At 36.9% G+C, this 15,984-nt stretch overlaps 1 protein-coding gene across 4 annotated transcripts in view; it reads right to left on the bottom strand.

Moving 5' to 3' along the window:
• LOC135206225 (importin-13-like) overlaps positions 1-15,984 on the bottom strand; it is a 199,827-nt gene that overhangs the window by 14,324 nt on the left and 169,519 nt on the right. For all 4 annotated transcript variants that reach the window (XM_064237580.1, XM_064237579.1, XM_064237581.1 and 1 more), the window contains 7 exons: positions 12,511-12,645; positions 11,824-12,030; positions 11,207-11,386; positions 10,389-10,641; positions 6,421-6,602; positions 6,044-6,208; positions 1,400-1,543 (listed from right to left, as the gene is read on the bottom strand). In XM_064237580.1, the coding sequence (XP_064093650.1) occupies positions 1,400-1,543; positions 6,044-6,208; positions 6,421-6,602; positions 10,389-10,641; positions 11,207-11,386; positions 11,824-12,030; positions 12,511-12,645 (1,266 nt within the window). The remainder of the gene's footprint in view (positions 1-1,399; positions 1,544-6,043; positions 6,209-6,420; positions 6,603-10,388; positions 10,642-11,206; positions 11,387-11,823; positions 12,031-12,510; positions 12,646-15,984) is intronic.

Genomic DNA, 15,984 nt, shown 5'->3' with positions numbered 1-15,984 from the left:
CTTATACTAAAGGGACATTAACTTTTACAGTACTAATCCTGGTGGCCTTGGTTCAACTAGAGTTTTATTACAAATAAAGCAAATTCACCTTCTTGACTTTCCATAAATGTTAGAAATATTCCCCTCACTCTTTCATGCTTCACATTTTTCTCTTAACCCACAATGGATGGATACCATCAGGAGTAGCAAAAGGTTTTTTGAGTGGTGTACAAATTCACTCCAAGCAAGCATCAACATTAACCACCATGAGATTAGGCTAGATCAAGAGGCAGCAAATTTCCAGTACTTCAATGGGCCATGAATAACTCTTGGTAACTGAACTCTCAAATCCCTTTAGCCAAGCTCCTCTTCATTCCATGACATTTTTATTTATTTGCTCATAAATACACACAGGGATTGTTGTTGGTTGTAGTTCTCATCTTTTATGATAGTATGTCAGCTATAATTGTAATTTTGCTAAAATAAAAAGGCAAAGAAATATTAGAAAAACATGGAAAAGATATCTTACAACAAATATACTCAGATTTTGTTTAATTTTAGTTCTTATCTGTTATGATATTGTGTGTGCGCGCTTGTTTGTTTGCATGGTGTTTTTTACGTTGCATGGAACCAGTGGTTATTCAACAACAGGACCAACGGCTTTACGTGACTTCCGAACCACATCAAGAGTGAACTTCTTTCACCAAATATACACATCTCTCACTCCTCATTGGAATGGCCGAGAATCAAACTCGCGACCACCGAGGTGGGATGCCAACACCATTCCAACCACGCCACTGAGGCATGTTATGATATTGTGTGAACTGTGATTATAATTTTACAAAATATAATTTTACAAAATAAAGTAAAATTAATTATTAGAAAAAGTATAAATTGGTAAAATTTATGATTGTTTAGCAAGAGAGGCCCCACAAGGAGTTGTAAATAGTAATTTTCAACTTCTTGCAGACGGTAGGGAGAACTAAAAAAAAAATTTTTTTTTACATAATGTACATTTGCATATCTTCCTCTTCCCATTGATTTTTTTTTTAAATGGCCAACCTCAAAGTTTGCCCAGTTAGCCCAGCTCCTAAGGGTTAAGATTCAAAATAATATTGCTTCTCTCTCTTTTAAAGTTGGTCTTGTTAAGTTACAAAATATGATTAATTTTTAATAAATTTGTATTTTTCATAGCTAACAAACCTGAAGTCTTAACAATAGCATAATCTAATGCCAGCTGGAAACCAGTTACAAAACCATCAGAGACTGCAAGGCAATGAATCTGTGGCATCTGGCAACTCATGCGAGAGAGAGAGAGAGAGGAGAGAGATGAGACGAGAGAGACCGAGAGAGGAGAGAGAGATGGAGAGACGATGAGAGAGATTGAGAGAGAGAGAGAGAGAGAGAGTACAAAACTTACCTGTGAATGTCTACGTGTTGTCCCATCGTCATCATCATCCTCCTCAACAGTAGAATTGTTAAGGTTAAGATGTCTTGCCAAACATGACAGCAATTTTAAAAGTGAAACCAACTCATTATGCTGGTCTCGTGATATACCATTACCCTGTAAAACACAAATATCAAAATGAAGTTTTCATAATAAAACTAATAGTGTAATACTTACCTGAAGACCTGAATTAGCAGGAAGTGTATTGCAATATATGATTTAATAAAAGAAAAACCTAGAAGTCAGGTAATTTGTAACTCTAATCATGTGGATTATCATTCCTATAATTTTTGTCAGCTTTGTTTCAAAAATACTATCAAGAGCTTTAACAATAATGATACCATTTACTTCATATCTCACTTCCTAAAGTGAAACTTCTTGAGTGGTAAATGATGCTTGGTAGTATCCAATATATCTAATTCACTAGGGGTTCCTTTAATCCTGCAGATTCCATCTTTCTAAACATCCCTCCCAGTACAAGGAGTAAGAACTAATGCTTATAAAAAAATACAAAGTTTCTTGCTAATATTTTCCCAACTTTCTAAAATTGGACTTGTACAGCCTATCATATCTGCCATAAAAACACAGTTAAAAGAGGTTACTCAAAACGCAGTACGCGCTACCAAACAGTCTAAATACATGTAATACAAAGAACTGAACATCAATAAAAATTCTATTTTTTAATAAATTTTTTTATAAACTTGCCAAGTAATTACATAGCTATAGTTTTTATTTACATTGCAGCTAAAATTTGAAATTTGCAGTAGTGATTCTTTAGTTTTGTCTAGGTAAGTAGCCCTGCCCATTTTTTGGGAAAGAGAAAAACAACTTGGCAAAGAAACTTGATTTGTTTGTGCCTTTATATCCATGTGAGGGGAGGAGGGTGTATTCTGTCATTATTTGGTAAGTATTTATAGAAATTTATTACAAAAATGTCATTTTTATATAATTAACTGAGTAATTACATAACTAACTCCCACATTGATAGTGTGTGGGATGCATGGACACATTTCCGATCGCTACTAATAAAAGCAAAAAATTTGCATCTGCCCTGGCCACAGTGCCGTCACAAAAGCCAACCAGACAATTAACACTGTTACTTAGCATATGATTAAAAAACAGCACCACCCATCCATTAAAAGATGAAGAGATTCAGGATGAAAGGGATACTTCCTACATTTCCTCCTCCAAAAACCATGCCACCCACCAATAATGGGTATAGGATACTACAATTATTAAAAACCATTTCCACTTCCTTTAGGTAATAGGACTCAAACACTGACTTACATTTCCAATACATCGCTTGGAGAATGGAAGATAGAGATTGTGCTTAAAAGCTTACAACGTAGCTACAGCTCTAATATTGTGAGCTCTGTCTTTAAAAACAAAAAAACAGATCTTCTCCAATCAGAGAATGAGCTTCACGAATGAGGTACATTAAGAAGATATGGCATTCTTCGTAAGGTGCATAGACTGGGGTCTTTGACCGAACACCACAGAATACTGGAAGGTCCTCATATCTTCTCGGTCCTATGTAGATAATATTTTAAAGCTCTCACAGGGCAGAGTGCTCTCTCTTCATCCACCGAACGTAAGAATTTGTATCAATTCTTGACACTAAAAGAATGAGGCCTGGGTTTTGACGGAGTCTGGTTCTTTGCAAGAAAACCCAGGGTATAGGAGCATATTGCATCTCTGAGTGAAACTGACCCTTCTGTCAATCACATGTATTTCACATACTCTTTCAGCAGTGGCTAAGGCTACAAGGAAGAGTTTCTAAGAAGATTCCTGATGGACATGAAGTTCAAAAACAGGACCTGCTAGCCATTTTAAACTGCATCTAGATTCCCTAACACTAGTTCAAGCCTCTGGTGGTCCTCAGAAATAACAGAAAATCTGCAATTTCTGTTGAATATGTCAAAGAAGTCAAGATGCTATTAATTCTGCACCCAGTGCGGACTTGTTCTGGTATACGGAGGATGACTGGCATTTGCACTTCACAATAGATTCTGCAGCATCCCAAAAATCCTTTACCTCTGAGTAATTTCTGGCCAGTCTGTAATGTATCAGAGCTAGATTTGACAACCCTCGAGAAACCACCTGAAATAGGGTTGTCTGATAAGATTGTGTTTTTGTGTTAGAAGCCTTTGAAAGTCTACCACAATTTCCAGGAGGTTCATGAACCATTCCCTTAGAGGCCAAGATGGGGTTATTAACGTCGACACATTTAGGTGGGACTGAACTTATCCAGAACTTCTATTACCATCCCAAATGGAGGCAAGGCATACACATCTTTGACCAGTCCTGCAACATGGCATCTGTCGCCCATGCTAAACTAGTCTGGAACTAGCGAACAGCAAAGAGGGAGACATGTTTCCTAGAAGTCGCGAAGAGGTCCAGCGTAGGCCTTCCCCACATTTCCCACAGGTCCAGGCAAACGACTGGGTCTAATGTCCACTCCATAGGGATGACTTGGTTACCCATCAGGTCTGCTAATATATTCAATCTGCCTTGAACAAATTTGGTCACGATTATGGTCTGGTTTTTCTTTGCCCAGAGAGAAGATCCCTCACTGCCTCGCAGAGGGAGAATGTTTGTGTTCCCCCTTGCTTGCTGATGTAGGATAGGGAAATGGTATTCTCAGAATGGAATGCCACTGTCTTGTTGAACACCTCTAAGGCAAAAGCTTGTAATCCCAGGTATGTCACCTTTAACTCTTCACATATAAGTGACACTTTTCTCACTCCTGTGACCATATCCCAGAGAACTCTTTGTCTTTAGGAGAGCTCCCCAGCCTAAGTCTGATGCATCTGCAAAAAAGCTTATGCTGGGGTTCTGAACGTGAAGGGAACTCAACAACCTGTCGTCGGACCTCCACCAAAGTAAGTGCTGCTTGATCTCATGGGCTACAGGGAAGATGAAAAAGTCTGGGTGATTTTTCTGTCCCAGCTGACTCTGAGGAAGAACTGAAGAACTCTCATATGGAGTCTTCCAAGGGAAACAGAGTTCAACTTCATCCTCAAATAAACAATCTCTTGAAAAGGAGCCAGCTGGGATTCCTAAGCTTTATTAGTATGCCTAAATCCTGGACTAGAATAAGGGTCTTGCAAAGGTCCTCTGTGCATTGCTCCTTCATCAGGGAGCAAATGTTTATGTCCATGAGATGGAGCCACCCTGCTAGGAAGCAAGAACGCGAGTATGAATACGTGCCTGAGGGGCAGTCGACAGTCCAAAGCACAGGGCTCGGAACAGAAGACTTGGTCCTTGAAAACACAAAGGTATTCCTAGAGTCCCGATGTATGAGAACATTGAAGTACGCATCTTGCATGTCTATTTAGACCATCCAGTCTCCTAGACAAACAGTTGACAGAATGGAGTGATTTTTGTCTCCATTCTGAATTTTGTACTCTGAACAAAGACATTCAGAGCACTGACGTCCAGGGCCAGTCTCCATCCTCCCAAAGCCTTGGGGACCACAAAAAAGCAATTGTAAAATCATTCCAAGCTTGCATCTTCAACTATTTCTACTGCCCTCTTGGAGACGAGGGTGGCAGCTTCCACCGAGAGGACCGAGAACCTCTGAGCCTATGGAGTAGGCAGTAAGACAATGGGCTTCTTGACTAATTCAAGTTTTTCCCTAAGTGGGATAGAGTGGCCCTCCCTGAGGACTAGCACATTACACTGTTCCGCTTCTTTCTCATTCCACCTTTCCCAAAATAGATGGAGCCTGGCACCTACTGGGGCATGGAGGACGTGGTCTTCACTTCCTTGAAGACGACCTAGTTGAGGACTACTTAATAAATCAAGTCGTAAAACGTACATTTGACCCGCAATAACAAGTGGAAGACGCTCCTGTCTCATACATGTCACAGATAAGACAGTTACAAGTCTCAAGTTGGGAAAACCAGTAACTTCATGAAAAAGGAGTCAAAATCATGAAAACTTCGTCTTTTAAGAAATCCTATCACTGATTAATTGCTGAAAGGCTACAAAAGTAAATAACAGTACTTCACAAATTTGCCTCAAACCAACAACCAAAAAAAAAACTAATTCCAAATTGGAACCGAGAGCTAACAACCTTCGTCATCAGCCGGCAGAAACAAATTTAATTTCTTTGTGCCAAGTTATTCCTCTCTTTCCCAAAGTGAGCAGGACTAGTTACCTACACCAAAAATATATCGCTATCACAAACTTCAAATTTTAGCTGCCATATATACAAAAACTAAGCCATGTAATTACTTAATAAATTACTTATATAAAATGTATTTTTCAGAAAGCTGTACATACCATGGACGTTATTTGCTCACAAACTAAATTTGGAGAGTCATGGCACTTTAAAAATCTTAAAAGGCTTCTTCAACTTATAACTGGCTTAATGAACACTGCATTTAGGAAAAAAATAAACCTATGAGCTAATGATAAAAAATTTAAACAAACAAGGTAAAATGCAGTATACTTCACATATTTAGAAAAAATGCCTTCTGTACATAAATCCAAATGGGATGCTTTCATTTTGCTTTCCCAAGTCTAAGGATTTCAGATGTCCTCAACGTTAGGTAACAAGTCTAAGGATTTCAGATGACCTCAACATTAGGTAACAAGTTGTAAATTATTTACCATGAGATCCTTAAGATGACTAAGACGTGAAATATAAGGAGTCAGTGTATCGTTGAGGTAGGTCATAATAGTTGGCTGATCTTTGCCAACAGAAAGCACACGACTAATTATGGTCATAATACGTTCCGTCTCTGCACTTTCCAGCCGACTTTGCTCAAGCGCTCTCTGAAAAATTAAATTGTACAATACAGAATTTGGAAATAAATGATTCTTAATGTATATTTTCATAACAGCAAAAACTGAAATGTACTATTTTTATTAAACGGGAAAATCTGTAGATACATGCATATTTAAAACTTACAATTAAAACTAATATACACAACACTTGATGAGGTTACTGAACAAATCAAAATATTAAAATGGGCTGGACAACAAACCTGACAACTAGTGAGTATAGGCTGAGAAAAAGGTGAAATTGTCAAAGGGCATTCAAGTGTTAGGTCTCTCAAGGCTTGTGAAGCAGCACCAACTAACGAGGCATTAACTAGTCCTTCAACCATTAAAGGTATGACATGATGCATGTGATCTTGATGATAATTCAGCCAATCTGCATAGGCCCCTGAAAATCAATGAAAGAAAATGGGATTAAGCATTGAAAATTAAAGGGAACTAGTTAAAAGTGACAAAAAGAAAGTTCCTGTGAATGGATAGTAAAGTTACAACCTGGAATAAACTCAATATATATAAAAAAAAGTGCAAATTACTTTATATATTGAAAATCAATGTTTACAGAGATGATTACTGTATTTGACAGCATATAAGAGACACAGGCATATAAGACGCACCCTCATTTCAACAGGTCAGATTCAGGAAAAAAAGTTTAGTGTATTTAAGCATACATTGTTGAAAACAGTCTAGCTGTACATTACACAAGCAGAAACATAGCTGTAAAAAAGCAATCTGGCAGTACAGGCAAGCAATAAGCATACACAAGACATTTCAATAGCAGAATAATAATAATAATAATAATAATAATAATAAGATTATAATAATAATAATGATTATAATAGTAGTATTAGTAATTATAATTTAATCTGAAGATTTTGTAGCTGGCTCTTTTTCCTCATGTCGCCATGACGGTGAGGGCGTTTCTGTTTTTGTTATGATTATGAACTCATTGTACCAAGATATCTAACCTATATGCACTCTAACTACAGGAACTGGCAACGATCAGCGTTGCCAGATGCCGTACTTTATAATCAATTGTTGTACAATAAGACTTCAAAATGTTGTACAATCATTAGAAAATCAACATTCATTGAAAATGTTGTGAGTATAGACTAAAGTCGTACAAATTTGCTAATTAAATCAAAATGTCGTGGGTCCTACAACACTGGGTCATACATCTGGCAGTGCTGGCAATGCTTATACTATAGTTTTATTCCTCACCAACAGATGGCATTACCAGAAAGTCAGCTGATATTTATAAACGCAAGTCACAGCATTTAAGATTAGATTGCTTTCATTTTTACAAATTCATTTTTAAAGCACCGGTAATAATACAATAATGCCAGCAATAAAATAAGGATGCATTGAGTTTAGGGTAGGTAAAAGTACTAAGCGTAAGCTGGGTTAGTGAGCGTCAAGAGAGAAGATTAGCCTAGGCCTAAGGAAGGTCTCTAACTTCACCTACAATGTATAAGACTCAAGGCAATTTTTTGAGCCAAAATTTGGGGGGGGAATGCCCCCTAAATGCCATCAAATATGGTAAGTAATGCCAAAAGTGATGCCTACTGCTTCATTAATATTCCTGAGGATTACCTGTATGTAGCTATGTAAATTAAAGACTACGATCACATATCTAAACACGAGCTTAAAGGATAACTACAATGTACACCCAGTTACAAAAGCTGTGTTGCGCCGCCAGGCCTGGCTTGGTGAGATCATGCCCTTCTTGCCCAGAAAGTGGCCCACTTCAAACAACCAGTACATAGTTAGAATGGTTCGACAGGGAGGAGGAGGGAAATTACGGTAATCACGCAAAGAAATGCAATATTGAATGAAATATATATGGACACACACAGAGAGAGAGAGAGAGAGAGAGAGAGAGAGGGGAGACGAAGAGAGAGAGAGAGAGAGAGAGAGAGAGAGAGAGAGAGAGAGAGAGAGAGAGAGAGAGCACTTTTATTCCTGTTTAGTTATTAATCTGATGGATATACTTGAGACCTTCTGCTTCAAGAAACATGTTATATATCATATATTTTTTGGAAAATAATTATGAAACCTTATCACATCGTATTGTTTTTAATTGTTATCACATTTTCTAAATAAAAATGCCCTAAATATTGTTGGAACTGAATATTCATTTAAATATTATTCAGATGAAAATATCCTATTTAATTATCCTATAAGCAGTGCTCTCTACATAATTTATACACCACCTTCATTATATTAATAAACCGATGCACACATTTCACTGCATTTCATTTCACAATTTATTTTCACAAATAGTTTTGGAAATATAATAAACATTCTATAAGAAATAAAGCAAATTGAAATACTTTCTATAAATAACCTAGATGGTTGTGAGGGGTGGAGCCAAGTGGCCCATCACACTCAAATACTGGTAACTCAACTAAGTTATGCCATAAATACAAATCCTGTAGTACTAGATTAGCATATCCAGTAATGTGTTCTTAGCATAGATTAATAAAATGATATACTGCAAAACTGATGCTTTGATGACTTATACAACCCACAGCTACTAAACCTGGTGTGTAACATCTTTGTGACCAGATTCGTATATTATTGGTAATACAGGTAATTATAGTCCAGTCAATCTAGGGCAAAAATAGATACAGCCTAGCACAAGTTGGTAGAGTAGCCATTTACGATTTTGTGATCCTTGGCCACATCCAAATATCATATCAAACATCTACCATTATTTAAATAGTCAATCCGGGCGAAGGAAGGAAGGAAGGAGGAAGGAAAAGGAAGGAAGGAAAAAGGAGAGAGGGGGAGAGGAGGCAGAGAGAGAGAGAAGAGAGAGAAGAGAGAGAGGAAGAGAGGAGGATGGAGAGAGAGACGAGGAAGGAAGGAGGAGAGAGAGAGAGAGAGAGAGAGAGAGAGAGAGAGAGAGAGAGAGAGAGAGAGAGAGAGAGAGAGAGAGAGCTAGCTGCTTTTGTAACTGGGTGTACCTAAGATAGTTTTTTTTTTTTCATTTGTTTTTACAAAACTACCTATCATGTGCTATAATCTTACAATAATACCAACTGTCAACATGATGTTGGAACACAAATGTAATAAAAAACAAAGTAAGTAATAGGGCAAACATCATAACCATGATTTAAAAGTCACCTGGTGATAGAAATTAAGTCTAAATTTATCAAAATATAGACAGTACTTAAGTACTGTGTATATATTTTGAATTAATTTTTGCTTGTCCCTCTTAAGCTTTCTTTTTTTAAGTTAACTACATTTTACCATTTTGCAATCAAACAAACACTAAGCAGCAATACTTCCACACAGAAAAAACATACATGGAAAAAACAAAAATCATCAACTACACACTTTCTCAACTAACACATATCATGGTCATGTGTACTTCTATGCTTAAGTTTTTCTATCCCACTTTATATTAATACCCTTGGTCAACTTGTACAAATTTTATTCTAAAATTAAATTAGCCATTTTGTTTCATTTTACCTTTAAATCTTCTTGACTCTTCCTATGCGACATTCTTCAATGATGCATAAAACATTATCATTTATAAAGTGCACCAATTATAAAGCATTCATCAGGGGATTTTTTTCATTACCAATACCAGACAGGTTCACTCATCCTCCTCCTTTAGTCTATGTCTACTTTTATCAATGGCCATGAATTAAAAAAAAAGCTTCCCAAGTTCTTCAGAATTTTATCGAAATTTTTCACTTGCCTTATCCATGTACATACTTCACTCCTACTTCAATGCTTAAGTCACCGCAACTTAGTGGCACACATGCACCTTATAATCCCCTTGTCAATGAAAGGTAACTGAACAAATCAGATAAACAGCTCATGAACATATGCTCAATTTGATATTTTATTCATGTTATATATAAAATATTATATATCTGTTAAAAGTGAAATTACATTAATTCTAGACCCTATGGCACCTGGCACTCTATTCATAACAATAAATACATAGATAATTTCAGATAAGCATTGAAACCAGACAACAGGGAAGGGCCTTCACACCACTCTACCCTGCAGCTGTGTAATTTGTCAAGCAGAAAAATTACATAGTATGGAAAAAAAAAGCCTATTTGACTAAAGAGAAGCCAAACCACAGCCTACATTGTCACTCGTGGGTATAATTCAGGCCTTCTAACAAAAACAGGAAAGTAATGCTATGTACACTTACCTAAAGTAGTCAGTGCAACAGATATCAGTTGAATATTATCAGAAAATGGTATCTGCGGTATTGACTGGATGAATCTTGGCACATAGAAATTATCTGTTTCTGCAACAGTCTCCGCAACCGAAGAATAGGCATGGAGAACAGCTTCGAGGTACCGCCAGTCACTAGGGTTACTTTGCATCTTGACGACAGCATCCTTCAGATGAACTTCTAGGTGACTTAACATTTCACCTCTTAATACATAATAGGCATACATCTGTAAGGGGAAAACAACTAGCATTTAGGACACACTACATTTTGACAAATACTTGTGAAACCCAACTCCAGGCTTATTGAAAATTGTAAAAATTAAATCTATTTGCACCCATGTTATACCATGAGCATTCATGCAAGATCATTATATGTAAATTCTCATAATTCTATTATTGGTAAAAACTTTAAATTAGAACAGAAAATAAAATGACAAAACAGGCATTTAAAATTATTAAGTTTCACGACAACCTGTCTCTACAAAATTAGAATAAAACATCTATGAAAATTTCAACAATAGCAAGGATGGAAGTCTGCAACATAAAAGCATCTCTCTCTCTCTCTCTCTCTCTCTCTCTCTTCTCTCTCTCGTCTCTCTCTCTCTCTCTCTCTCTCTCTGCTTGATTTTTTTTTTTTTTTTTTTTTTTTTTTTTTTTTTTTTTGGAGCTAGTATGTTGATTCTAACCGCCCATAAGGGTTTTCAGCTGAAGATTTAAAGAAACATAAAATAACGTGTTTCAGCTGAAGATTTAAAAGAAAAAAAAATTGCATTTTTCAAATTTGACACTCACATAAGTATCACAGATATCTTGTCGGTAACAACGAAACATTTCTTGCTCTTCAGAGGTTAAAGCATCCTCCGCAGGCAACAGAGATTTTTGGATGAATGTGTCCACCAACTTCAGGTACACTGGCTGAAAGAGCTGCAACAATTCTGCTTGCTGCTCCCCTTCAAAAGTCATAATATCATCCTGTCCAAGAAAAGACACCATACACCCTGTGACCACTCTTAAAAATATTGATTTACAGGAACATTTAAACATTTAATAACCTACACATCTGGCCAAAGCATATTTATAATCATCTTGGAAGCACAAGTTCCATTTTCCCTTATTTCTTTTGAAATAAAGTTATTTAATTCAATGAGACTCATTTTCTTTGTTAACTCAATTTGTCAAGAGGTTCATTTGCTCTGATAACTGTATCCCAAGTTTAGATTACAAATAAATAGTCCATGGTTTCCTAAAGGAACAGTTTACATAGGTCGATTTTATTCAGAAGTTTAAGAGAGACCACTGAGGTAATCATAAATCCATAATATAATGGAACTGAACGGAAAGGAGCTAAGAGCACCAGACTAGAGGTATTTTTTAACATGAACTAAAGAGAAGCTACAGCAAATTTTTACCTGAATGGTAAACCAAACAGCAAAAGGAATGTTAGAGGTAGTTTCATCCGTAGGATACTGGCCAGGAGTTGCAGCACACTGGAGAAGCAAAGCCACAACCTGAACCACTGTTGCTTGGTGCTCTGCCTGCAGGGCACACTGCAGCAATAGCCTGGAGTGACACTCCACAACTGAGGTAAATAAGCTATAGATAAGCGATGCCGTATTCTGAAATTAAAAATAAATATTAATTATACTTCCTTTTAACAGTAACCTACTTGTATTATTATAAAAAAAAAAAAATTATTTTGCCTTTTCTGTATTTAGCATACATATGCTGAAAAGTAGTAAGTAGATCCGACTAAAAAAAAAAAGAATTTTCTGGCTCATTTCTAATATAGGAATCTTAACTCCTCCACAAATGGAATTGCTCTTCAATGAAATTACATAACAAATTGTAGGTATACAAACTTAATCATCCTTACATAATTCAACACAAAAACCAATGACCCCACTGATAGAATCAAATAGCTCTCACCAAAAGGATTTGGTTTTAAACAGAGATGAGACAAAAAGGGAAAAGAAGAAAATCACAAAGACAGAATGCTACGCTCCTGGAGTCAAAAGAGATTCCAATTTCAGTTCTATTAATACTTTACTACGGTTTTTAAACTTTAACATTTCTCAAACTATCAAGAACATCATTACCTCATCGCTTGCACGTTGCGCTTCCTCTAATATTGGAGCAAGCCGCAACATCTGTGTTACAAATTCCATAACAGTATTGGGAATATTATAGGTGCCAACATCTGTCACAGCAGTACGCAGAGCATCCATCACAGGCTGAAATGACAGCAGAATACAAATTCTTTAGATACTGAAGGAATTAAAAAATACAGACCATACCACAAACAAAATGAGGCTCCTATTAGGGAAGGCTCAGACTAATTAATAAAAAAAAACTTTACCTTTAATTCACGCCCTCTAACATACTAGGGTTTGAAATATAAAAAAACACATGAAAATGAGGGAAAATTTTTTAGTTATACACAATACTAACAAACTATAATATTCAAGAGGAGTAAAACCTATTAAATAAACAAATTTTCAGTGGAAGTCAAATTGTTAAGATATCAAATGAAGTACCGTTAAATCTAAAGACATTATCTTTTAAAATACAACTACAAACCACCAACTGTAACTGGCAGATCTGATTAATTAGTAGCAAATTATGATTTACAGCCTGCGCTGCTTTAATTTCAGTGTGGTGAACCAACAGCTGTTACTAGTTGGTTTATGGTAGTAGACAATACCACCAAATACAAACAGGTCCACCTTTATGAACTACAATTGGTCTTATCAGTAAGTGCACTTCACACTCATACATACTGATAAAATCTTTCAGTGCTGCTTGACAGCAACTTAGCATTACATTTTCTGACATGGGTAGCATTAAATTTTCTGACACAGGTAAAAATACAAATATAAAAAATAACTTCCTTAAAAGGTTTTGCAAGTACAGGCGGTCAGCAGTTAACAGCGCAATCGCTCAGCGGTGAATCGGTTTTATGGCAGTCGTCAAAAATATTCATTAAAAAAATAAGGCATTTAAAGGTATTTTTACGGCACAATTTTCAGTTAACAGTGCCGCTAGCGCCGTTGTCTAACGAGTTCATACATTTGTAGAAATGCTGCTCAGACCATAAAGGTTATGCAAATTACATTAACAAATTTTATGGAGAGTTATTACATAGGTATTAGGATAAAATATATGCCTCTGATGCTGTTCTATGCCAAAAATATCAAGTTACATAAGTGCAAATTTAGCTATGGATGCGTCAATTTATAAATGTTCATGCTTTTACGTTTAAAATGTGTAGGAAAATGTGTTTCGTAAAGGGTATTTTTATTTTGCACAGAAATATGATACGAAGGCAGCTTTTGAAACTGCCCTTCACGTTATCAAATGCTACGTTTTTTCATGTTGTTCTTGTGAGCCGCCGCCTGCCGCTCTTCCGAAAATGTCGAGCTAAAAGAAAGTGCAAATTAGCGACCGATGTGTAGATTTTATAAATGTTCATGCTTTTATGTTTAAAATGTGTATGAAAATGTATTACGTAAAGGGTATTTTTATTTCTGTGCAGAAATATGATAAAAAGGCAGCTTTTGAAACTGCCCTTCACATTATCAAATATGATATTATGATACAATAGTTTTATACACACTTACCTGGCAGATATATACTTAGCTATTTGACTCCGTCATCCGACAGAAATTCGAATTTCGCGCACACGCTACCGGTAGGTCAGGTGATCTACCTACCTGCCGCTGGGTGGCAGGAATAGGAACCATTCCCGTTTTCTATCATTTTTTCTATACCGCCTGTCTCCTGAGGGGAGGTAGGGTGGGTATAAATCGTACATATCTGCCAGGTAAGTATGTATAAAACTTTATTGTATCATAACAATATCATTTTTATACATTCAACTTACCTGTCAGATATATACTTAGCTGATTCACACCATTGGAGGTGGGTCAGAGACAGCTAATTACAGATTCAAACAGGAATCACAACAATCGTTGTAGGTAATAAATAAATAAAACCTTGGTTCCTACCTGTTTAGACTGAAGACTTCATGAATACAATCCAGGAGTCTACTCAGTCTCAAGCGCCTCAGTGAGATATTGATCTATGGCTAAGAGTTCTTGTGGGTCTGCCAAAGGGGTCTTATCCGCTAACTCGGCAGAGCCTGGAAGGACTATGTCAATGGGTGCTTATCCACTTACTTGACAAGAACCTTATTCAAGAAGCACAACACCGATCCTGATCACCTTAACCTAACCATGTTAGTTCTAAGATTGCAAGAAGTTATCCCCTAACTCCTTGCAAACAACCACAAACTCGAATCACAAACATTCGTACACTTAAAAGCACAAATTAAAAAAAAAAAAATTTTTTGTACAATCTTGCCAGTAAGACGCCTCCTGATTCCCTACTGACCCAAGCAAGGACGCCCGTGCGACAACAAGCATTCTAGTCAGCAGAAAACCAACAACCCGTCTCACAAGGTAGATCTACGTACAATAAAAAACAAATACAAAATTTTCTAAGGATCGTTATGTGTTCCAAGCCCCAGCACTGTATCCGCTGATACAAAAGGACCTAGAGAGAAACACTTTTCATATGTCACTTTAACGTCCTTAAGGTAGTGAGATGCGAAAACTGAATCACACCTCCAGTAAGTCGCATCCACTATGTCTTTTAAAGACATGTTCTTATGAAAAGCTAATGAAGTGGCCACAGCTCTTACCTCATGAGCCTTCACTCGGAGAGTCCTGAAAGAGTCCTCGGTGCAGTTACTATGAGCATCAGTAATAATGCTCCTAACGCATTTTTTGACAAGGGTCTACTAGGATCCCGAACTACACACCACAGGCTTTGTTTACATCCCCTGAGTTCGTTTTTCTTCTTTAGATAAAACTTCAGGGCTCTAACTGGACATAAGGATCTTTCTAATTCCTCTCCTGCGAGATTTGAAAGCCCTTTAACTTCAAAACTCTTTGGCCAGGGTTTTGAAAGGTTCTCGTTCTTGGCCAGAAACAGAGTCTGGAAAGAACAAATTGCAGCATCACTCTTAAATCCCACTCGAGAATCTAGAGCATGGATTTCGCTAATTCTTTTCGCAGTCGCTAAGGACAACAAGAATATACATTTTCTCGTTAGATCCCTAAACGACGCGTTGTGAGGAGGCTCAAATCTATTTGACGACAGGAATTTTAGAACCACATCCAAGTTCCAGTTCGGAGTACGAGGAGAAATGGTTTTTGAGGTTATCTTCTGCTATCTTCAAACCTCTGTTTCGAAAAACAGCAGAGAGCATACTCCGATAACCCTTAATGGTCGAAACTGATAATTGAGATTCCTCCCTAAGGAAAATCAGAAAATCAGCAATGTTGGTCACAGAGGTATCGGAGGAGGACAGTTTATTCTTCTTACACCATTTTCTGAAAACATCCCACTTGGATTGGTAGACCCGAATAGTTGAGGATCTTCGGGCTCTAGCAATTGCTTTCGAAGCTTTGCTTGAAAAGCCTCTCGCTCTGACAAGTCTTTCGATAGTCGAAAGGCAGTCAGAGCGAGAGCGGGGAGGTTTTGATGATACCTCTCGAAATGGGGTTGTT

The sequence above is a fragment of the Macrobrachium nipponense genome, chromosome 29 (genome assembly GCF_015104395.2).
Source record: "Macrobrachium nipponense isolate FS-2020 chromosome 29, ASM1510439v2, whole genome shotgun sequence".
NCBI lineage: Eukaryota > Metazoa > Arthropoda > Malacostraca > Decapoda > Palaemonidae > Macrobrachium > Macrobrachium nipponense.
This window is presented reverse-complemented; position numbering and strand designations above follow the sequence as displayed.